Here is a 26141-nt window from a genome sequence, read left to right as displayed (position 1 = left end):
TATGATATTTTTTTTGTGAACTATTTTGTAATTTTTGTTTTGTGTATTTTTTAAAATGTTGGAACTACATATTTTGTTCATTTACTCTATAGAATATATATATGTATATATACATATATACATATATATAAAATTTATTTGACAAGGTCAGTCCATGTAGTCCTGCCAGTCAGTTAAATTAAGTATACTATTTATCTATAAATCTTTGTTTTCGTTTTTCACTGCAAGTATACATGCTAATTTGTATCTTCATGACAAGCATTTCATTTCACTTCAGAATTCTAAGGTAGAAAAATACAACCTTGGTTTTGACCTGAGTTTGTTACTTGGTTGTAATAAGCCACAGCAGATTTCAATCTTGTTTTAAAAACTTAGGCTTTCCGGGGGGCGCCTGGGTGGCTTAGTGGGTTAAAGCCTCTGCCTTCAGCTCAGGTCATGATCTCAGGGTCCTGGGATAGAGCCCCAAGTCGGGCTTTCTGCTTGGCAGGGAGCCTGCTTCCTCCTCTCTCTCTGCCTGCCTCTCTGCCTGCTTGTGATGTCTGTCTGTCAAATAAATAAATAAAATCTTTAAAAACAAAAACAAAAGCAAAAAAAACTTGGGCTTTTGGGACACCTGGGTGGCTCAGTTGGTTAAGCCGCTGCCTTCAGCTCAGGCCATGATCCCAGTGTCCTGGGATCGAGTTCCACATTGGGGTCCTTGCTCCACAGGGAACCTGCTTCTCTCTCCCCACTTCTGCCTGTCACTCTGCCTGCTTGTGTGTGCTCGCTTGTGCGCGCTCGCTTGTGCGCGCGCTCTCTCTCTCTCTCTCTGACAAATAAATAAAATTTTTAAAACAAACAAACAAAAAAACTTGGGTTTTCTTTGAGTTCTCACTTGATTTTCTCCTTGGGACAATGCTTTTCTTGATTATAATTGGAATAGAATATACAGAGCCGGTAAGTACAAATTTTTAGCACTTTTGTTTTCCATTTGCAATTAAATTAAGGAAATCTAATAACCTTGGTCTAGAATATCCAGTTTCTAACCCATGATTAGAAATATATGTATTTTAAGAGAAATATTTATAAAATGGGGAAAGATATGAAGACCTATTACTATTTTTTTGTGCCAAAAGAGATCCCAGTGTTTCTAGTTGTTCCTTTCAGGAAGTTTTTAGATTTTAATACAATAGGTGAGAATTATGTTTTTCCCTTGTAAAACAGATAAAGGTTTATTGGGAAAGGAAGTACTGTATAATGCCTTTTCTGTAGATGGGTTTAAATACACATTCCTAGTAGGATATACCTACCCATCTATAGAAACCCATCTATAGATGGGTTTTAAAGTAAATCGGTTTTAAGAAAGTGTAAAAATGGAGATTGAGGATTTAGGAATTGATTCCCTTAGAAAGTCTTTGTATATCCTAAGGGGTTACATATTCCTGGATTTTTAATGGCTTGTAGGTAATATATAGGTCCATATGGATCATTGGTTTAAACTGATACAATTCCTCTTCTCAAATGAGCTTGGAATTAGGAGTAGGCTTTTTCTTGGATTAAAAATGTCTTAGTATTCTTCCCCTTCCCTTTCACGGAATAATCTTTTTACCTTTGGGTTTCTGCAGTTTCCTTGTGTCTCTTTAGATAAAGGATACATGTCTTTCATTAGTTCTGGAAAAATTTTAATCATTATATCTGTGGATATTGCTTTTCCACATTATTCTTTCCAGAACTTATTAGAATTAATAATATCGTTTTTTCATATCCTTTAACTTGTATTTTATATACAAAAGAAAAAAGGGGCGCCTGAGTGGCTCACTCGTTATGCGTCTGCCTTGGGCTCAGGTCATGATTCCAGGGTCCTAGGATCAAGCCCCACATCGGGCTCCCTGCTCAGCAGGAGGCCTGCTTCTCTCTCTCTCACACCCCGTGCTTGGGTTTCCTTTCTCGCTGTGTCTCTGTGTCAAATACATGAATAAAATTAAAAAAAAAAAAGAAAAGGATAAAGAGTAAAGAACAAAATCATTCCTATACCATATTCTAGGTAATTTCCTCAGCTCTGTCTTGTAATTCACTACGTTTTATCTTTATCTTTGTCTTAATCTGCTATTTAATATTTCTGTTGCATTCGTCTTTTTTCTTTTTAAAAAATTTTTGATAATTTTTTTTAAGTGGGCTCCACGCCAAGTCTGGAGTCCCAACATGGTGATTAAACTGATGACCCTGAGATTGAGACCTGAGTGGAAATCAAGAGTCAGACACTTAACTGACGGAGCCAACCAGGTGCCCCTTTAAAAAAAAGGTGGGGGGCATTTATCATTTGTAGAACTTCTGTTGGTTCTCTTTCAAAATTTTGTTTTTTCCCTAGTGTCTAATTCTATTCTATTTATTGTTTCAATATCCATTTTGTTTTTAAGAATTTAAATGTCTTTAATGTACATTTTATGTATCTAATTTAATAGGTTCTTGTTTTAATAGATTCTTTTAGGTTATCTTATTTTCTGAAGTTCTTAGGTGCTAAATATTCTGAATACTTGTTTTTTGTTGTTGTTGTTAAATTGACTTATTTGATGTCTGATAAGTTTGGGTGGATGGTAACCACATATTGATAATTTTTACACATTTCCATAGTCCCAATGAAATATTTATTCATGCAGCAAAAATATGTATTGATTACAGTGTTCCATATTTTGCTGGCAAGCAAAATAGGCAAGTTTCTTTTTCCTATGGAGCTTAAATTCTGGTAACTGACTATACTCATTTGTTACTTAATGAGTAATATAATACAAAGTTGGCAAACTAAGGCTCAGAGGCCAAATCTGGCCTACAGTCTATGGCCTAAGAACCATTTTTATTTTTATTTATTTATTTATTTATTTTAAAAAAAGATTTTATATATTTATATGTCAGAGAGAGAGAGCACAAGCAGGCAGAGTGGCAGGCAGAGACAGAGAAGCAGGCTCCCTGCTGTACAAGGAGCCTGATGCGGAACTCAATCCCAGGACCCTAGGATCATGACCTGAGCTGAAGGCAGCGGCTTAACCAACTGAGCCACCCAGGTGTCCCCTAAGAACCATTTTTAAATGGTTTCCCCCAAAGTCAAAAGAATGCTATGTGACTATTACACGAAATTTGAATTTTGGTTCATAAATAAAATTTTATTGGAAAATCAGCTGTGTTTATTTATGTATTGTCTATTACTGCTTTCATGGTACAACACAGATTTGAATTAGTTGCACAGAGTTGAGTGATTTCAGTGGAGATTGTATGACCCAGTAGAGATTGTATGTTATGTGGCCTTCTACAAAAAAGTTTTGCTGATCCCTATCCTGTTGTTTTTACCTTTACCATGTAAAAGCATTCTATGTAGACTGACACCCAGTTAAGAGAAACAGCTTTTTTGGATGGGTAATAAATATTTGAGTTAGTTAGACAGAGAGTATCAGATTCTAGGCATGCTAATATCCACTTCATAGGATGTTGTAAGATAGATGGTTGTTCTCCTGATCTTATGCTCGCATTAGCTAGAAAACTGTCTTAGGCTACTGAAGGGGGGGGGGTGGCAAACGGGAAGGAAAATTAAAGTTTTTTGGGAACCTCCAGATTGAATATATCATCTTGAATTTGAGTAGTGGTAGTTCTCATCTCTGTGAAATAGTCATCCATAAATTAATGGCTTGATTTTTTTAGATTTATTTATGTTATTTCTCCTAGGAATTTGATGTAGATAAGCAAATTAAGAGCACAAATAAAATGAGGGAAAATAAAAATTATTAGGCAGAGAGAAGTAGATGTATTAGGGATTTAAAATAATTTATATGTTGTATTTTAATTCAGTAGTTATTTTTAAGTGTTCTGCAAGCTAGAATTATGTCCTATAGGTCTACTTGTGTGAAGAGAATCTTTACAACTTTATATCCTATGATTCTCCTGTGGAATAAATCTTCCCCCTACCCTCCCCCACCTTTCCCGGAGCTACCTCCTAAGTGTAGCAGGTGGTAGGGAACTTTTTCTAAGGTAATTTGATGGTATAGTAAGAGATTTTCTTGAGGTAAATCATCTCTTACAAAGCTCAAAGTACTGGTTTTCTGTTGCCAACTGAAGTGTATGTAGTTTTTAATAGTAACCTTTAGGCAACGGAATTGGGAAATTTAAGAATTTAGTTATATAGATCCTCTTGCTTTAATGGTGGGCTTGTTGGGTTGTTTGTTGCTGTGCCCTAATGCTTTCTCAAAAAAGTTTTGAAAATGTATGGGCATTTAATCAAATATGGTTGAATTAGCTGAGTTATGTACCTGCATATTAGGTATGATAATTTTGGCTTAAACAGTTCTTAAGAGGTAAGATTAACTTTCTACATTTATATAAAGGAGTATTTAGCACAGTTCCTTTGTTTTTGAGATATTTTGTATCCTAATGATGAATTCTTCTTGGATAACACAGTTTGTCTTAGCTTTTTTTGTTGTTGTTGTTAAGCATCCTATTTTTATTTCCTTAAACACTTAAAAATTCCTCATGCAGTATAGCATGGGAAATCAGGCTTTGGAATCAGACCAGTCTTTAAATGTTTAAAGCCATTTAGCTAGTTTGGACAAGTTACTTTGCTTTTTAAGTTCAATAAATTTTGTAACAGAGGGATAGAATTTCAGTAAAGTTTAAATGACTTATGTGCAGAGATTTTGAGAGAAGAGAACTGAAGTGGGAAATTTGAATGTGTTAATCCCATCACTCAGTAGCAGCAAGTAATTGGCCTGATGTTTTAGGTGTGGTTGTTGAATCACAATCTAAAGAACTACTGAAATGTCTAAAATAAGGAGATTGAATATAAAGTAACTTACATAATGCCTATTCATAGTAAGTGTTCACTAAATACTAATTTTCATAATTGCCTAGATAGGAGTGGAATTATATGATCAGTCTTTAATGGAGACTTTTTGTGTCTGAGATTCTATTTTAATGTTAAATACTTTATTACAACATGTGCAAAGATTGAGGGTTTATATTGAAATATAAATATTATATTTGGGAGGCTAGTTGGAATTTTCTGGCCCACTCAAGTCCACTACACCATGGAGCTCATACATACTTCCATAAAGTATATCCCTAAGTTCATCCTTTCACACAAAAGTTTAAAGCTAAAACCATCTAAACTAGTTCATATAATGCTGTTCTCCCCAGCTTGTGCCAGGTTCTCTCTGTATCTAGCCTGTGTTACCTGAGATCAATTTATGATCTCATTTTGTTGTGTGGAACTCAACAGTCTGTGAATATCTTACTACAGGGACCTCACACATCCTGCCAGATGGTGTTTTATTTATTTATTTTTAAAGATTTTGTTTATTTATTTGTCAGAGAAAGAGAGACAGCACAAGCCGGGGGAGAGGCAAGTAGAGAGAGAAGCAAGCTCCCCACTGAGCCACCCAGGTGTCCCGCCAAACGGGACAAGCTTCACCCTCTTTGGTAAAATATCTCCTGGAGGATCTTTCTACTCTTCTCCCCAGTCTCATTGTTCCCTATCCCTTTCTCTCTGCTTAAGTACATTGGATTTTTTGTTTGTTTGTTTGTTTTGGGTCTTTCATGACAAAAGGGCTTTGTTCAAACTGGGGGCTGCTTACTGTTGTTTAGTACTGCTTCCTCAGAGCATGGACAAATAAGTACATAATAGGCATGGGATATATATTTGCTGACTGACTGATGGCACCAAGTGAATGGATATTCCTGCCCCAGAATGATCTGGAAATCAAGTCTAAACAGGAACCATTTGGGGAAGGGCCTTAATTAGGTTCTATAAGCAGTAGAGAATAACATTTTTTGAAGCGGATAGGTTGTTTAATCTTTCAAAAGGTACTCTACCAAATTCTGACACCCTACCACTTCACTTTATTAAATGCTAAGGTGAAAGGTTGTTTCCTTAATAGAGACCTAGTACCAATATGAGATTTTGACAAAGAATATCACCTAGAACTCTCTCAACAATCCGTAGGAAAATTCTGGTTATAAGAAGTATTATGTATAGTTCTTTATTTATAACACATGCAGTCTTTTAAATAGTCTAAGTTTTGTATCAAGGCATCAAAGGCTATGAAGTTGGGTCAAAATGATTGGACTACCGGTGAAATACGTTCATTCATTTGTATTTTGATGTTGTGCTGTCTACTTCATAAGACTGAGTAACATAAAAGGTTATATAAAATTCACTGTTGTATTTCATTTGAGAACATCATCAAATCATTTTCAGTTATATTAGTCAGAATGTCTTCTTTATTAAGCTCTCTCAATGAGAATTTCAAGTATTGTAGTTATGTTACCATTTGCCGTGCATTACTTTATCGATCTTTATTTATTTATTACTTTTATATCTTTATTTAAATTCAGGTAAGTTAACATATAGTGTAGTATTGGTTTCAGGAGTAGAATTTAATGATCTGTCACTTACATATAACACCCAGTGCTCATCCCAGTAAGTGCCCTTCTTAATGCCCATCACCCATTTAGTGCATCTACCCACTCTCCTCCCCCTAGCAACTCTCAATCTGTTCTCTGTAGCTAATGGTTCTCTGTAGCTTATGGTTTGTCTCCCTCCCTGTTTTTGTTTTTTTTTTTTTTAAGATTTTATTTATTTATTTTGAGAGAGAGTGAGAGAGAGAGCACAAGAAGGGGAGGGTCAGAAGGAGAAGCAGACTCCCCACTGAACAGAGAGCCAGATGTAGGACCCGATCTCAGGACTCTAGGATCATGACCTGGGCCAAAGGCAGTTGCTTAACCAACTGAGCCACCCAGGTGCCCCGCCCTCTCTGTTTTTATCTTACTTTATTTTTCCTTCCCTTCCCCTCTGACTTATTTCACTTAGCATTATGCCCTCTAGCTCTACCCATATCCTTGCAAATGGCAAGATTTCACTCCTTTTTATGGCTGAGGAATATTCCATTGTGTATATATATATTGTACCCACATACACACACACACCATCTTCTTTATCCATTCATCAGTCGACAGACATTTGGGCTCTTTCCGTAATTTGGCTGTTGTTGATAGTGCTGCTATAAACATTGGGGTGCATGTGCCCCTTCAAATCAGCATTTTTGTATCCTTTGGTTAAATAGTGCAATTGCTGGGCTATAGGGTAGTTCTGTTTTTAACTTTGTGAGTAACCTCCAAACCATTCTCCAGAGTGTTTCATCAGTTTGCATTCCCACCAACAGTGCAAGAGGGTTTCCTTTTCTCTGCATCCTTGCCAACATCTGTTTCCTGAGTTGTTAATTTTAGCTGTTCTGACAGGTGTGAGGTGATATCTCATTGTGGTTTTGATTTTTACTTCCCTGATGATGAGTGATAACCATTTTTTCATGCTTCTGAGATTTTTAACAGGATATGTATCAAAATCATCCAAAGCAGTGGTTCTCCCGTGTTAGTGTACATCAGAATCACCTGGAATGTTTGATAACAAGATTGCCGGACCCCACTTTCAGAGTTTCTGATTTAGGAGATCTGGAGTGGGGCTGCTAATTTTCATTTTAAGTGTTCCCAAAGGATGCTGGTTCTCTGGTCCAGTGAACCATACTTTGACAACTCTTCATAGATTTAGGGCTTTTTTTTTTTTTTAATAACATGGGAATTGACCAATGTCATAGTGACCGGATAGGCCTAATTTTTATCAGCTGAATGCATCATAATGACCAGCTGTTTATGATAAAATAATTTATGGGCTTTATTTTAATTAGTTAATTAATTTGAGGGGGGAGAGTCAGAAGGAGACAATCTCTAAGCAAACTCGTGCTGAGCATGGAGCCTGACATGGGGCTCGATCTCACCATCCATGAGATGATGACCTCAGCCAAAAATATGATTTGGGCGCTTAATCAACTAAGCCACGCAGGAGCCCCAATCTATGAACTTTCTAAGAAAAGATACCTGTATTTCTAATTGAGTGGAACTATTGGTTACTGAATTCCTGCCTATCTGCCCATTTCAGGGCTCAGTGGTTTATGTATATTTTTGTTAATGCATGAAATAACCCCATGATTACAAGGAAAGTTACTTGGCCTGAAAGACAAGTCTATTTGATTGCTAAATTGTTATTTCCACAATAATGCTTTATTTCCTATGAAAAAGGTCCCCAAATGCAAAAGTGATTGTATTCTCCTACTAACAGAAATAAAAGAGTATAATAATTCAAGTGTCTTTATCCCCTATGGTTGTTTTTTCTGTTATTAGTTGTTTTTCTTGGTTTTGATCACATTGTCTAATTTCTTTGAGCCTGCTATGAATGGTAAATATTGCATATGAAAAGTCATAGAGATACTTTGAGGCCTAGAAAATTACCTGTTTCTGAAGGAGATATATATTTACTTCTGGCTGGTTACTAGGAGCATTAGCAATCTCTGTCTCAGATCATCTTAATTCAGTGGTTCTCCAAGTATGGTCTCTGATTGGCAGTATCAGCATCACTTGGGGACTTGCTAGAAGTACAGATTGGATCACCCCAGGCCTAATGAATAAGAATAAACTGTAAAAGATTGGACACAGCAGTTTAACAGACCATTCGGGTAATTCTGATTTACACTAAAAATTTGAGAACTGCCTTAATTGAACGGAAGATTGAGATGATTACAAGGTGAATTTCCGTCTATACAATGGCTGCTATTCTTAGGCTGTAATTCTGATCCAAAGTTCGAGAGGTTTATGAGGCCCTTCCTATATGGTGGAGCTTCATCTCCACTTTTTGTGTCTCTAGCTCTCTGTTGGAAGTTCAGTTTAGCCTCTCAGTTGCATCTTCTGGAATCACTAGGTGCCTCGGGGAAAATACAAATCTGGGCTTAGAGCTCTGCGGTTCTTGTTCCTATCTTAATTCTTAATTATTCACTACTTCTAGAGCCCTCAGGTGTCTCAAACATACATATTTTTTTAATTTGTATTTTGTCTAGCATTTTTCTAGTTGTTTTCAGAGAGTAGAAGGAAATTGATCTGCATTACTTAATCTACCATTACCAGAAGTGGAGGAGTCTGAAGCCCATGGCTGTAAAAGGTTAGGAAGTAAAGAAATGTTTCGAGAAGGAGAAATGATAAGCAGTGTGTCAAAATAGGTCTTTTTTGGAACTTTGTAATGTAGATATGCCTAAAAATTGGAATGGTATTGACACAGTGAACTCTGTACTCAGGAGGACCTTTTTTGTGGGAGCTATTTTTTTAGGGAATTCTGTTAGGTTTCCATGGAGATCAGCTGGGGGGGAGCCATGTTCCTATCTTCTTATGACTGTATTTTATAAATGCATGAGAAATAAAATATTAAACTATTGTTTCAAAATCAAGTAGATAGCAATGATTTTTAAAATGTTGTTTGGGTCAGTTATCACTCAGAACTGAAGATTTTTCTGCTCAATGAGTCTGAAAGCAGCTTTTAAATATCTGGTGAAATGAATGGAATAAAAGTTGGTTTCTTTGTTGAAAAGAACTTCCTGAGAAATGCCCATCCTGTTGTCATACTGTGATTCCCCCCAAAGTGATTGTTATTGATGTGTTTACATGATCATTTGCAACTATGATATGAAACTATGCAACTATGATATAAAAGTATCAAGACATTTCAGTTTCTGTGTTTGTATAGAAACTTTGATGTTAAGGCCACACTCCTTGTACAAGTTGAAGTGGTAACTTATTGCCATATTTGACTGTACTTGTCCTACAGATAGCAGCAGCAAGGGATTTTTTTTTTTTTTTTTTTTTTTTTTACTCTTAGGAGAGAGCTATTCTAAGATACTCTACCCTCAAGTCTTCTGTTTTTCTCTTTTAATTATCTCGAATACCTTTGGAGACTTTTAAATGAAAAGGAAATAATACTGTACACATCCATGTTCCTACATATTTGTGTTATTCTTAGGGAAAAAAAAAGTACTACAGTTGAATTATTCTTAAATTCATGCCACTGTAATCCCTCTCTCCCATCTATAATAGCTGGTACACATTTTTGTAGCTTTTTTAGTAAGTGGGTTTTCAAACAATCATGCTATGGTGTTTATTGACTCTTCAACATTTATGGATTTTTTACAGTTAAATCGTCAATCTGAAATTGTTTCTACCAGTTCTGGTGATCCCTGGAAGGCATGTGCAAGACGAAACAAGGCTGAAAGTTTAAAACCCTTGAAAGGCAACCCAGTTGGACTTAACATGTTGAGCAACAATAAGAAATTGAGGTATAGGCACTTCACTACACATTCCTATAGAAAAGATAAAATGTTTGACACCAAAAACTAACTACCTTTGTGGCCAGTTGACCCAAACTATATCTTTTCTTTTCACTTTATTAGCAATGCCAAGAGGTAGAATTGTTCCAGTGTGTATTCTTTGCTTTGAATCCTGGGATTAGGGTTGATTTCAGTGATTTCTTGGTTCTGAATAAAAATATTACAGTATTTTTACAAAAATTTACAGTATATTTACAAAAATACTGTAATATATATATGCATGTGTGTGTGTATATATATAAATATATACAGTAGAATAGGATTTCATAAGATGAAATTGCTCTCACATAATTAGTAAAGTCTTGGTCATAATATTAGAAGTAGAAGGCATTGGAGGGTAGAATGCTCGTCTCCTCTAGGGGATACTTAATCAGGATTGTCTCAGTAAGGGACCTTTTTTTTTTTTTTAGGTATCTTATTCCTCTTCTCTTCTAGATACAACCTACTTTTCCTTTGTCGTACTCATAGGGAACCACTGTTACTGATATGATTGGGCTCTTATACTTTCCAGAAATAAGTTTGAAAATCACTGTTTCATTTCAATTTTGTCAATTTATAGATAGAAAACTGAGGTACATAAAGGCTAAGTAACTTTGAAGTCAATGGCAGAGTCAGAAGTAGAATTTGGGACTTCTCACTTTTTTTTTCTTTTACAGCAGTACATTTTGTTTTTATTTTGGCATGTAAGAAAACTTTATAATACTCATGGTTTAAAAGCTTTTTATATGGATAGTCCCTAATAGAGAAGAAGAAAATAAAATATATCTGAATTAATTTATAAGGTATAGTGCAGAACATTCATTTAGGGTTCCTACTTTCTATTCCAGTGTTCTTCTACTCTCTATCTTTCATGAATTGTATTGGAAACATTTCAGAGACAAATTCAGAGAGTGGAAAACTCCTAATGGACAATTTCACGTGGTCAATTGGGTTGGATTGATATATAAATATATTTAAATATATGTATTTTTCTTAGTGTGAAGGTTTTTGTGTGTGTATGTTCAGATTCGAAAGGATTTCTTTTGCATATGTTTGTGTAATTTTCCTTAGTTCAAATTATTCTTCGTCTCTTGCATCTGCAGTGAAAATGCACAAAATGCATCAATATGTTCCGGAACAGTAGTTCATGGTAGACGTTTTCAACATGCTAATGCACAGATATCACTAGTAAAAACAGCAGCTCAAAGGTAAGGATTCAAATTGCGTTTGTTGTGTGTGTGTGTGTGTGTGTGTGTGTGTGTACATCCTTTTTAATTGTTTGGCAGGGTTTTTTTTCTTTTTCCTTTAACCAAATTTTTTACTTTGTGGAACTTTACTGTGTTTCTCTTGTCTGTAACGAGATACTCCTGTCTCTGAAATAATTCATATTTTAGAATTTTATTATTATATATCTATTTTTGAATAAATCATATTTGTAAGTAGAGACGTAAATAAGGGCCTTTTTATTGCATTATATTCCAGTTAAATTAATCTGATTTTACAACATTGACTGTACAACATTTGACAAGAAATCTTCAGCTGGTGGTTTAGCTCTGATGAGTAAAACTACAGTTATTAGCTTACTTTCTTTCTAAGATTTATTGGATTTCACAGTACCAAAATAACTCACATTATTAGTTTTAGCTGAGAAAATTTTGGTTTTAGTAGATTTGGTGGTTCTCATTGATCATCAAAGTAATACTTGAACCTTGAAATAATGAAAGTAACAATGGGGAAATCTTACTGCTTTAAGTGTGGGTTTTTCATGACCGTTTTTGAATTAAGAAATTTCAGTTGAATTTCAGTTCTGAGCCAGTTCTGATTGACTAAGAAATTCTTAGGATCCAACAATAAAATAATTTTTGCATTATGAATAGATAAAATGTTTTTATAAATAGTAAAATTTAAGGATTTGGTATCTATGCTAAATGCTGTTCTTCATTTTTTAAAATGTCAGTCTAGATTGTTGCTTATTCAGAAAATGTCCTGACTCTTAGAAACCCTTTCTTTATTTGCTGTGTACATAGATTTGGTATAGCATAGATTTTTAACTTAAAAACCTTAAATCTTTCTCATACTTTAAGATCTTTCTTTTGCTTAAATATTTTATCATAGATAAAAGATTATAACATTAGATATTTGAGAAATTCAACTAGAAAGAAAGAGAACTTATTGCACATACCAAAAAATTTGTTTTTTTACTGTAAAGTACACAAATCAAACTCTCTAGCTGACATACCGCACAAACAGAATAATAAAAGAATAATTAGTGGGGAGGCAAAAAGAAGAGACACAGTGTTTTTCACACACTGATTACATTGATAGGATCCATTGCTGACAAAGATTTGTCTTTTTATATTCTGAAAATTGGTCCCTGTTGAAATATTATTTATGGTTTATAATTAAGTGATATATTCTACAACCAAAATTATTATTGCTTTTGAGCTTATTTATTAGTTTGGAATTATTTGCAGTGTGACCTATTCTCTCCATCTCTGCTTTCATCATTGGTAATGTTAAAAAACTGATTTCAGTCTGGAAATTGGTTTGTGTTTTGTTTTATTCTAGGTCTTGGCACCTGTTACACCTTGCATATGTATTACTGATATCTGCATAAAAGATTAGATTCTGTTAAGAGGAAATGACATTTACTAGTAAAATATTTCTTAAAAAATAAACAAAACCCTGAATTAGTTTGTATTTAGAGAAACACTCCTGAGTGAAAATACCTGACAAGAACAACTGGGGGCAGTAAGGAAAACTGAAAAGTCATGTTAGCAGATTCTATTTATGTTTGTCTGTTATTTATAGAGTAAACATTCCTTATTCTTGGCACAGTGTGTCGTTAAAAATATTTTGACATTCACAAACAATTAATTGAGAGCTTTTCTAAGTTTCTTCCTTCAAAATCATTGAGTGATTTTATGCTACCTGCCAGCCATAGATGTGGTACAGAGTAGTCAAAGGTGTATATGACGAAGTCCCTGCTTTCAGTCTCAAGTTTGATTAGGGTAGAGGATAGAAAGATGAGTAAACAAATAATTACATGGTGAGCACAGTGTAGTAGATAAAGTTTGCATAGTGCTGTTTCAGAGAAGGGAGCTGTGAAGAATTCACAAAGAAGTATTAAAGAAGCTTTTGCGTGAACTAGCTAGAAGAGAACACTCCATGTAGTAGGAATCACATCTTCAAAGGCATGAAGAAAGCCTTCACCTAAGATGGTTACTACCACTTTAAAAAAAAAAAAAAAGGTTCCTACCAAACCTTTGGTTTTATTTTCTTTATTTTTCCTTTTTTTTAAACCTTTGGTTCTAATTAGTGTAGTTTTGGCACAGTTGCCAGGCTTCAGAAGAGGTGAGCACCCTGGTTTTTACAACTCACCTCTTAATTTGAAATTAAAGGAAATGCCACAAGTTTGTAATTCACACAGTCCTCTTGGAGAGAATGGTATATCTTGTCTTTTAAAAGTAAATCACACCTGCATTTTGAATAATTTGTAGTTCTTTATTAAGATATGGGAACAAGTACATCACACTTTTTTAATCTGAAGGGAATAAATGGAAATTTTTAAAATATCTAATTAGATTAGCTACTATTTGGGAGAACATTACGATTTTGGTCTATTTTCTTACTGCTACTACAAATGTTAATATAAATCATATTTAAAAGATAGGTTGTTTATGTACTAATAGTAATGGAGGAGGATAGTCTTAGTATAGAAAGATGAAATGTAGAAATTTAAAAAATCTTTATAACTCTATACCATCTCCACACCTCACTTCAATGAGACTTGCTAAAAGAGCACATTTACTGGTTTATATTTTATTTACATTTTCACCTTTTTTTTTGTTTTTGTTTTTGTTTTTCATTAAGGATAGGTGAAAAGACTTGTAAGGACCATAGGGGAAAATGAATGTCTGCAAAAGCATATATAATCCATAAATGGGAAAATGGGCTCCTGGAATAAGCAAGACTTAATTATTAATGAAAAGCATCACTTTGAAAGAGTTTTTGAAGTCTTAAATCAGGTCATGGATACCAGAATCAATCAATCTCTCTTTTTTCCTTTCTTTTTAAAAAAAATTTTAAGAACACTAGTACAGCACTAGTACAAGAATGAAATAGTCCAACAAGAATGTAAGTTGACATTTTTACAAAGTCCTAATTACTAATAATGGCTTCCCTCTCCATTTTTTAAAAGTTTTCTTAATATGTATGCTCTAGGTCAGGACTTGACAAGAAACACATTGAGGAATCTTATAGAAGCACAGTGACTAATTTAGATATATCATAATAAATGCAGTTTCTTCAAGGATAAGAGAAATGAGCATGGGCATATACATATATTTGTTTTGTGTTTTTTGTTTTCTTCCTAACTCCCTTGGTTTATTGGAAAGAACCAAACCTGTTTCTTCTACTGCTACTCTGTCTTCTACCTCTTTCCTTTACTCTATACAGGTGAGTTTATAAAAACAAAAAACAAGAGACTACTAAATTCTCACTTCTTGGACACAACAGTATAGAGCTGAAAATAGCTTTATTAGGTATTAATACCTAACTTCCTGTTTTTATTTTACTTTTCCTGGAAATAGAGCTCCAGTAGAAATAAATATATAAGATAAGTTGGACTGTATTTAAACTTTCATGTTTATAATTTGTTTTATTTACTTTAATAGGGGTGGTAATATCCCCTCACTTTTTTGTCATTTATCCAACATAAATTTATTTTATACATTATCCTTGTCCCATTTTTTTAATCGTAAATGTAAATTCTCAAATATGTTATTCATGTAAGCTTACAACTCTTTACTATTGAAAAACTTTTAAAATAAGAGTTTCTTTCCAGTGTTGCTTATGTAAAACCACATAACCTTTTTTTTTTTTTTTTTTTTAATTTACTAGGATTGATACTTTGCTTCATGCTATAGGAATATTAGAGTTAATATGGGGACTCGGGGAATTTGTAAACTATGTTTTGCTTATAATTCTGAATATTTTGTTCATTTTATACTAAAGAATAATTATAGGATATGGATCTTACTCTAAATTGAAGGTTTTTCTAATTTTACTCTTGAGTAATTGATACTGATAACTTTTTAGATTTTCCGTGAACTGTGAAGGATGGATCTGTGATACATTGGGTTTTTAATTAGAGGCCATGATTTTAAATCCCAGGCCTTTCCTTGTGTCCAAAACCATATGCTGCTATATTTAACATATGGCATTATGTTTCAACCTTAAAATAATTAAATAATAATAATTAAAATAACAAAAGTTTCAACCTTAAAATAATTCTTTTTTTCTTACTTAGAAGCTAGTTATCATATCTGGTAACAGAATTGGAAGCACTAAAAATTTAAAGCTTTCATTTCAGGAAATTATATTGTTCTTAGAAGACTGGTTATGTAACTACTCTAAAATAACATATCCTCAAATGGTTGATGGTTAAATAAAGCTCTTTCAAGAATTTTTCATCTCTTTGTACATCCTTTTTTCTTAAATATGTTTAGATATAAATTATTTTCTGTATTAACAAAAACTGAAAAACAGTTTACATATCTGACAAGGTTCAAAACTTGGTATATAACGTGTATATAATGTATTTAAAAAGAATTAATCACCTTAGAGTTTTGCCTTATTGACCACAATTACTAAAACTACAATGATATATCAAAAATGAGGTCTTGCCTCTTACACTTTTTTTCTTTTTCATGTTTTAAGCAGTCTGGACCAAAAGGAAAGGTAAGCTTAATATTGATGAAATTAGAGCATGGATATAACAGTAAGATGCCAAGATTATTTTTATGCTTTGAAAAATATCCATTGAATTAGAGTTCATCATAAAGCCTGTAAATTATTTTAGTAAAAGGAAACATTAATGGCATAACATGATATTTGACTTATATGGGTAGTGTTTTACCATAATTTTCAATATGGTTATATATTTATGGTGATGTGACTGCTTTCCTTCTAGAAGTAGAACATTTTAATGCCTTAGTGATCAGTGGTTTTCGTTAATAGCACTAAAATCTTGTTATATTTTACCAATAATACTTTTGTTTTTACACTTTACTAGATAGAGTCGAGGAGGAAAATGGAATTAGAATACCTAACACATGGACTTAAAATTCCAGAAACCAGCGTATTCTATTCTGACCCCAAGCAGAATTTATGATCATTGTTTGTTCCCTTTGTGAAAACATTGGTAGGCACATGTTCTTTAGCAGGAGTGTTGAATGATGTAAAGAACAAGGAAACACATTTTTTAAGAGTGCACGTTTCTTTGAGTAGTGAAATGATTATAATTGTTTTAAAGCAAATGTTTGTAAAAATAGCTTCTCTTCTCAGTGTATTACGTAGAAGTTTTTGTGCATGTACATCTTTTTTCTTTTATGAGAATTTCAAAAACTTTTTATGAATCTTGGCACAAAAAACAGGTTAACAGTCCTTGTATTAAACCAATACTTACAATGTCATTGGTGAAGGTCAAAAGAAGGGAAGTAAGTTCTCCAAGTTTGTTTAATTATATAATTTTAACTCCATAATTTCTATAAAGGTGTAGAGAAATCAAAGAGGACAACTTGCAGTGTTTTATAAAATGCTGTATATTCCACCTTCCTTAAGGTTCTTTAAGGTTTGGAAATATAAAGATGGTTCTGTTAGCAAAATTTTTAGGCATATTTTATGATTCTGAAATACTTCACAATTCTTACATGTTTTTAGGTGAATGGGTTGTGCAGATTATTTACTGTCTGCTGGGAAAGAAAAATTATTTTCCTATTGTGTCTATTTTTCTCTTTGAGTAAAGCATTATTTTTTGTCAGATGTAGCTGAGTCATTTTACCTTTAAAATATTTGACTCGTAAATCACTACATACATGTTCTTTTGAAAGCCATTAATAAGATTTTCAAAATAAAATTACTGAAGAATGTACATTAAATAACTCTTTATACAGTCATAACTCAGAATAGCCTCTTGTTTTATATAAATATTTTCCCTGTATGCTATACCAGATAAAATGTATTCTCATATTCTAATATTCTCAAATTAATGTTAAGGTCTTAGATTATTTGGTTTTTCACAATAGCCTTGGAGGGTTTATACTGATTATTTGCACTGTTTTGGCTTACACATATTTCTGTAGTGGAAATTTGTTTATTGATACATTCAGCAAATATTTCATGACTCTATGTGCCAGGCACTATTCTAGGAGCAGACAGAAATCCCTACCCTCTTGGAACTTACAGTCTTACTGGAATAATACTGGAATAGGGGTCAGAAGATGTGGAATTGAGTAACCAACAATTCCTTTAGGCACATAACTTACTGTAAATGGGGATGATAATATTTGTCCAGTTTTAAAGATTTGTGAGAAACAAGTGAGATAATTATGTGAAACTGACTTACATACTGTGAAATTTGAAATTTTTGTAATAGTAACAGATCTTGAAATTCTTTCAGTCTTTTGTATTAAGCTTACTGTCAGGGACTAGATATGAAGCAGTAACTGTTTATAAAATACCTTATAGTGAATATACCTGGGTGCTTTATTCAGCAGTATAGTTATCTTTAGGTTGAATTTAGCCCATTAATCCTTTGGATCCTTACATAAAATTATTTCGTGGTTATCTTTGTTGGACATAGATTAGGTGAAAAGAACTTTTGCATCAATACATTTTACTTTGTGAATTCTTTTCACATAACACTTTTTGTCTCCTTCTTGTGAACACTAAGTCACATCTTTTTTCTCATCTTTATGGAGAAGATCCTTTATCTTTATCCTTCAACACATGAGAGACTATAAACCTCTGAACTAAATGATTTATTTACAAGAGAATGGTTTATCTAATAAACAAAAACTAGGTAGTTGTGGAAGGTTAATCTTTTCCAGGTTTTTTCCTACATGTACACTGGGCAGAATGGAGTTTAAAACCACAGTGGAATAAATAATAAATAGTAATATTAAGATTTAGAGCTTGCAAAATTCAAAAAATTGCCACCACTTTTATTGTTGTTGTTGTAGGTGACTTTGTCAATTTGAATGACTCAAATTCTTCTCTGACTCCTAGACAAATTGGTTGTGAATACAGTGTACGTGGTAGTACCAGCAATCTGGAATATTTAAACTGGTATTAAAGCTGTTCTTTTTTTCCTGTGTAGATAAACAGTCTGTTGACCCATTGTGAAACTGAAGCACAGAGTGATTTTCAAATTTAAAATTTTTTAAAAAATTTGAAAAGCATGTGTGTATTATAGGGAATTTTGAAACAATAATAAAGTACAAAGATGAATAGAATACAATGAAAGAAAATATATGAAATACTAGGAATGTTTACATAAAGGTTGTGTTTGAAAAGACGAGTATAGAAGCAGACTCCCTGCTGAGAGGGATTGATAAAAGAAAGTCAATTCCAGCCCCCTGGGATCATGACCTGAGCCAAAGACAGTTGCTTAACTGACTGAGCCACCCAGGCATCCTGAAATAATAAGTTCTATGTAAAGACACAATTAGGTGATGTTATAGAGAGTGTCAGTATGATTTGTTTAGATTGCATTTTCAGAGAAACTTTAAAAAAAATTTTTTTTTTTTTAGGATTTTGTTTATTGGGGCACATGGGTGGCTGAGTCAGTTGTGTCTGCCTTCAGCTCTGGTCATGATTTCAGGGTCTTGGGATTGAGCCCCACATTGGGATCCCTGCTTGCTGGGGAGTCAGCTTCTCCTTCTCCCTCTGCCTGTTGCTCTGCCTGCTTTTGTACTCTCTCTCTGTCAAATAAATAAATAAATCTAAAAAAAAAAGATTTTACTTACCTATTTGACTGCGAGAGAATGCAAGCAGAGGGAGAAGCAGGCCCCCACGCTGTGCAGGGAGCCTGATGCAGGGCTGAATCCCAGGACCCTGGGATGATGACCTGAGCTGAAGGCAGAGGTCTAACTGACTAAGCCACCCAGGTGCCCCTCAGAAACTTTTTACTACAAAGCTAACATTTAAACAAGGACTAACTGAACAGTCAGCCATGCCATGATCACATAGATGGCTTTTCCAGATAGGAAAGAGATGGTACTAAGATACTAGTGGAGGAATGAGTTTAACATGTTCTAGGAATATAAAGAAGGACCACAGTGGCTGAGTTTAGGGAACAAAGGAGAACATGTTACAAGGTGGATTTGGCAAGGTCAGCTAGGACCTAGATCTTAAAGCCTTTGTAAGACCTTTTATCAGTATACTCACTTAGAAGCTTTCAGGGCATTTTAGATAGGGAAGTGTTAATACCTGATAAATCTTTGAGAGTTTTTAAAAAACAGTGTTTTGTATATGATTTATAATTTGGTGCAATAAAACCTTAAGTCCGGGGCATTCAGTTAAGACTAAGGATGTTCCACTTTCCAAATACTGATGTGCTACAAAGGAAAATCGGTAATAGTCTGTGACTAAATATTCAAAACTGTCTCAGCAAAATCTAGAGGTTAGGGAGGTAGAAAGGCAGAAATAAAAGGAATCTTTGGCCCTTTTTCTGGGAGGAGAATTGGAAAGGCAAGAATTAATAGAATTTGAAAGACCTCAGATCTTTGGAGATGGAGTAGGAGATCTTGCTTGAAGAAATGGCTGGAATCTTGATAATGTATTGTTAACAGGAAGATGTAATCAGAATAAAGGTTGAGAAGAAAGGTAACTGTTAATTAGGGAAGGAAAACAAGTGAATAATAATTGTGCAACCAGCAAAAATAGGGGAAAAGAGAAAACAAATAATGGAATTATATACAACAGACAGTAAAGTAAGAGGAAAGGAAAACATGAGGTCTGTCAGTCTTTACAGTAATTGTAGTGAGGTTGAATATATTTAATAAAAGATAAATTGGTTGGATTAAACCCAGTTATCCTGTGTTGTTTAAAAGAATCAGAGATACAGTAACATTCTGTAAGGTCAAAAAAAAGGTTGTTTAGTATCACAAAAGATGCAAACAGAAAGCATGAGTATAATTTTAATAAAAAGATGAAATTATGGATTAGTACTAAGTGGGAAAAAAGCATGTTTTGTAATAGGCATAATGTATAAAAGTATAGCAATTAAATATATAAAATTTCCTTAAAATATTTAAAATGGAAGAAGTTCTTGGTTAACATACAGCTGTGGAAGATTTTATTTTATTTATTTATTTTTTTTTTTTAAATATGGAACGCTTCACGAATTTGCGTGTCATCCTTGCGCAGGGGCCATGCTAATCTTCTCTGTATCGTTCCAATTTTAGTATATGTGCTGCCGAAGCGAGCACAGCTGTGGAAGATTTTAAATATATCTCTTGGAAAATTAGACTGATTTATGAGTTTAACATGAATTTGGAATAATGAATTTTAACATTTGAATATGAATACACTTATTTTATAGAAATAAACATCTTTTAGATCAGTTAGAGCAATGGAAAGATTAATAAAATGAGCTATCATTAAAATCCACCAGCAGAAAACAAGACAACAAAAACCCAGCACCCAGGTCCTGGTTTCTAATACCACTCTCTAAGAAAAGCAACATGGAGAAATGACTGATTTTGGTTTGGGTTAAGGAAAACACAGAATGAATATGAACTCCCTTAGTGTTAGAAACCAAGTACTCAAAAAACAAAAGAATACTTGCCTCAAAAGCCCATATACTAAAATTTTAACATTACATAGATTTTCATGGGCCTTGTGTAAGGATTACAGGTAGGTTATGAAGCATTCTATATTTCTGTGAATATTGCACTATATATATTTTACCAGAATAAAGAAAAAAATGATGTCCCATCCAGGGGACACAGGAACCAACTGAAAGCATTCCCAAAGACCAAAACTAAAACAGTTGGATTATAACCTAAAATATACAATAAATATCCATGTGTCATATTAGTAAAAATGATTGAATATATCATTTATTTATTCAGCTATCCTAGGGTTTTATAAGCTGCATAAAATGAACTGAAAGAAATGGACAGCTCTTTATTATAGAATTCTGAATAATTTGTGTAGATACTCCACACTTAAGGAAGTGAAGTTTAACTACCCCACCCCTTTTGTGTGCTGGACTGACTTGTTTATTTACAAATAGAGTGTAGAAAGGGAAAAATAGTAACTCCAGAGTGGAGAAACGCGGCACACGCTACCTTAGCCAAATGATCAAGATAGCATCACCAGTGAAATCATACTGATATTATGTACCTCCTGATACAGTGTGATGAGAAGGGCACTTCAACTCTGCGATATCCTAACCCTCAATTTTTTTTTTTAAGATTTAATTTATTTACTTAAGAGTGTGTGTGTGAGTGAGTGCACACAAACATAGGGGAAAGAAGCAGACTCCTCACTGAGCAGGGAGCCCTTTGTGGGACTTCATCAACCCTGAGATCATTACCCCCAAGCTGAAGGCAGAAGCTTAACCAACTGAGCCACCCAGGTGCCCTCCTTCCCCCAAATTTATAACCTTGGTCTAATAATGAGAAAAACATGAGATTTAGGGGCATTCTACAAAATAACTGCCGATTCTCTTCCGAAATGCCAAGTTCATGAAACATCAGGTAAGACTGGGAGAGAGGAGGCTAAAGAAACTATACAACTAAATGCAGTGGATCCTGGGTTGGATTCTGGAACAACACAAAAAAAAGGATATTAGTGGAACAGCTGGTGAAATTCAAATAAAGTTTGGGATTTACTTAATAGTAGTGTACCATTGTTGGGTTTTTTGTTTGTTTTTGACATTTGTATGATGATGAAGGCGCTAACATTAGGAGAAACTGGATGAGGGATATAATTCTCAATTGTCTTTTCAACTCTTCTGGATATCTAAAATTATTACAAAATTAAGTTATTTAAAAGAAAACTTTCAGGGCTGAGGGCTCTCTAGCCCTTAATATGCAGAGCTTTTTGAGGTTATTTGAACAATTCTGCACAGGAGAGGAAAGCTTTTCAATTGTTTTATGCTGCTTACAAAGTGTTGGGTCCTTGAGGTGAGGGTTTTTTTTGTTTGCTTTTGTTTTTGTTTTAACTTCTACACAAAACGCAAACCCTTACAAGCAAAAACTCCCCACCTTGTAGATAACATGACAGGGAAGTTTCTGTGCTGCTTGGTTAAAAATGAGAAAGAAATACCCACTGAGAAATCCTAGGTTTGAGCTGTTTGGGGTTTGAAATTTTTGTATCTGTAGAGTGATGGAGCCCTCAAGCCTAGAAATTAACATAAAGTTTGATTTTTGACAACCTAACAATTTTTTAAAAAAATATATTTTAAAGAATACAAGATAGTTTATGCTGGAAAGTTTTCAAAAATTTTCTTACCAGTAATACTTTCATCCTGAAATTCTTGTTTTGTGTATTAAATTTGAAGGTATACTTTTATTTCTGTAATTTATTTATTACAAAGAAAAATTAGTTTCCCTGTTTATACAGGGAAATATGTAGTACATATTCATTATGTTGTGGCCATAAGATCTGGAAATGTTGGCCAATATACAGAATAGTTTATTAACCTTGCATTATAATACGTGGTAGTCAGGGATTTTATATGATACATTCCGTGTGGTGTTTGTTCCCCATTAGCAAGACATGGTTTAGTGCACTATCAGATAGCAAAGAATACAGTGCATTTAATGCAGCATTTTCACCAGTCCATGCATGTGTATGATTGGTTGTGTCAGGTGATTTATGTCAGTTATTAGTCAATAAACCTGTATTTATAGCATACCCCAGAATAAGTAATCAAGTAGGTTCAAACTAAAAAAATCCAAAATATCTGTATTTTCAGATTTTCTGCCCGTTCTCTGTCAAATAATTATTTTTTGTATTGATAATCCTTAGTATTTAAGAATGTATACTATTTGTGTTAGCCACTATTTTAAAAATAAAGAGTTTTTGGAGTTTACCATGCTAGTATCATCATATTTTGCTTTGAATTCATTGCCTCTGTTGCATTTTAAAGTTGGTATCTTTATTTTTCCAAACTGAAGAGTTATAAAAATTAGAGATTAAAAAACCAATTGTTTGATTTAAAGATAAGACTGTATTATATCCTCTTAGTGTGAAAGTATATGAAATACAAAAACATGAGTTTTATTTTAAGTTTAGTATAATTAGCTGAATACCTACCTCCTTCATAAGTGCTAGTACTACTACTATCTCAAAGCAAATTCTCATCCTTAAAACTCTATCTTCACTTATCTTAAAATTCTGTCAGGGTAGAAATTGCCCAGTTGTACAAATAATGCTGCTCAATAGTCATGAAAATTCTATAACTCATAGTATTGAGGCAGTTTGCCAGCTTTCAGATTCTGGCATTGCTATTTAGTAGTTATGTGAGTATAGGCAAGTTAACTAACTGTATTGTACCTCAGTCTCATCTATAAAGTGCTAATAATATAATTTATAAGGTAATTTTGAGGATTAAAGTACTTAATAGATATAAAGCCCTTAGAACAGTACCTGGCACATGATGCTCACTATCTGCTAACTGCTATTACAGATACACTACTGTCAATACACTTGCTATTTTCTCCTTGTGTCATTCTCCTATTTTGTTTTTAATTTAGGTGTTTTGACTTTTACGACATGAAAGAGATTGAAATCTTTCTGGAAAAATTTCTTTAGGATTTTTGTTTACTTAATTATATGCTCTGATCGGTATTGATCACTAGGGTGAATGAATTTATAAATAATAGTGTAGCCTCTTTTATTTTTAATTTTCTGGGTAAGTAAAATGGGAATATTTTTAGAAATTTTTTACTTAGGGTGGAAAAGTAGCTATTATAGCTCCATGGTCTATTGCACTTTTTATAAATCTTTAATAGTTTTATCACATAACTAGCTATAGTTTTTTTTTTAATTTACCCCCAAATTAGTGTATATTTGGACTTATGTGCTGTTTTAGAATCTTTATTTACTAAGGATTACTTTCAAAATCCTGAAAATTGTATATGAAGTCTGACAATATAATTTAATGTATTTTTTAAGGTATAATTACATCACCGTAAGGTATTCATAGTGTAAGACTAAAATACTTGTTCCAGAATTGCTGGTTTTGTACATAACATTTTTAATACTGATTTTGAAATTTTCCTCAAGGCTAGTATCTTAATCACCATTTATTCCCTTTAGTCACTTATTTTTTTTTAATTCACCGATTTGTTTTTAAACAGCTAAAAGCATTTATAGTAAAATTGGCAAATTGGGTATTATTAAGCTGATTTTTTAATTCAGAAAACGTGTGACAATGAACTATTACATGTTCTTTTTTTAATGTGGTTTTTATAAATTGATTATGAAGGCAGTTCCAAAAGAAAATTAAAGTTTTGTGCACCATATAACTTTGGTGACTACTTGGAAAAGACAATAATTTGGATTCTCTTAGTATTAACTATTTGAAAGTCTGCTTGCTATGGGCTTTGACAGATTAAGTCTAAATAAAATGTAGTCACTGTTCTTAGGGACCTTACGGTGTATTAAGCTTTACTATATTTGTATTACATAGTTTTATTATTTTATAGTATAACTTTTTTTATGTGGCAAAGAAGTTATGGTTTGCCTTTAGTAAACATATTTTAAGTATTCCCTCAGCCTTTTTGTTTTGAAAATATTTTTTCTGTTAAATCTGTAAATTTCCTTTTTTAGGAAAGAATACCCTCCTCATGTCCAAAAATTTGAAAATAATTCTGTAAGGTTGAGTCGGCCTCAAGGTGTTGGTAAGTGTACAGTTTTACTTGTTAACACCTGTGAAGGGTTTTGAATAGTTGTATGAAAGGTAAAAGAGATACACACTGGTTTTAGAATATTTCCAAGTATATAGATATATGTAGAAAAGCCTTTCTTATAACTGATTTGAAATCTTACTTTATTGTGACCTAAAATTATCAGGGAATAGTTGCACAATGAGATTACAGTGTGAAATCTTTTTTTTAATTAGCATTTTCATTAAATTCAGCATCCACATATTTACTACAGATGGGTTATAGCTTCAAAAATTGTTTTATTGAACTGTATTGTAATCTTGTATGATATAGTTTTAAATGGTTATGATCCTAAAATTTAGAATATATTAGGCAACCACTGAATTAAAAAGAGATCATACCTGATAAATTTTGTTAATAACATATGTTGGAAAATAGTTGTGTGCAGAAATTCTTATTTTCATTGAAATATCTTTTTATATACTCATACTAGTAAAAAAAAAGGCAAATAATATTTATGGAAAATATGTCACATCAAATTGATTTTTATTATCTAGAATAGTGATTCTTAATCTGTGTGTCTTGTTTGTTCCAGGCCTTTTCTTGCTTAAACCGTAGCACTGTTGGTTCATTTCAAAAATCTAATAATTTAAACTGGGTTTAATTAACTAACAATTTAAGCTGGGTTTTCCTGGTAGCTAGGAGTTTGTTTTTGTTTTTTAATAAACATATAATGTATTTTTATCCCCAGGGGTACAGGTCTGTGAATCGCCAGGTTTACACACTTCACAGCACTCACCATAGCACATGCCCGCCCCAATGTCCATAGCCCACCCCCCTCCCGTGACCCCCTCCCCCCAGCATCCCTCAGTTTGTTTTCTGAGATTAGGAGTCACTTATGGTTTGTCTCCCTCCCGATCCCATCTTGTTTCATTTATTCTTTTCCTACCCCCCAAGCTCCCCATGTTGCATCTCCACTTCCTCATATCAGGAAGATCATATGATAGTTGTCTTTCTCCAATTGACTTATTTCGCTAAGCATCATACCCTCTAGTTCCATCCACATCGTCACAAATGGCAAGATTTCATTTCTTTTGATGGCTGCATAGTACTCCATTGTATATATACACACCACATCTTCTTTATCCATTCATCTGTTGATGGACATCTAGGTTCTTTCCATAGTTTGGCTATTGTGGACATTGCTGCTATAAACATTCGGGTGCACGTGCCCCTTCGGATCACTACGTTTGTA

The 26141-nt window shown here is 33.5% G+C and overlaps 1 protein-coding gene across 8 annotated transcripts in view; it reads left to right on the top strand.

Annotated features, from left to right (window-relative positions):
* SENP6 (SUMO specific peptidase 6) overlaps positions 1-26141 on the top strand; it is a 122654-nt gene that overhangs the window by 33044 nt on the left and 63469 nt on the right. For 5 of the 8 annotated variants that reach the window (XM_080805765.1, XM_080805760.1, XM_080805758.1 and 2 more), the window contains 4 exons: positions 10027-10169; positions 11303-11407; positions 15921-15941; positions 24831-24901. In XM_080805765.1, the coding sequence (XP_080661891.1) occupies positions 10027-10169; positions 11303-11407; positions 15921-15941; positions 24831-24901 (340 nt within the window). The remainder of the gene's footprint in view (positions 1-10026; positions 10170-11302; positions 11408-15920; positions 15942-24830; positions 24902-26141) is intronic. The other 3 variants (XM_080805761.1, XM_080805759.1, XM_080805764.1) reach the window with 1 other exon arrangement.

This window comes from Martes martes (assembly GCF_963455335.1).
Source record: "Martes martes genome assembly, chromosome: 6".
NCBI classification, from domain to species: Eukaryota; Metazoa; Chordata; class Mammalia; order Carnivora; family Mustelidae; genus Martes; species Martes martes.
Note: the sequence above shows the minus strand (reverse complement) of the source record. Positions and strands in the feature narration are given on the sequence as shown.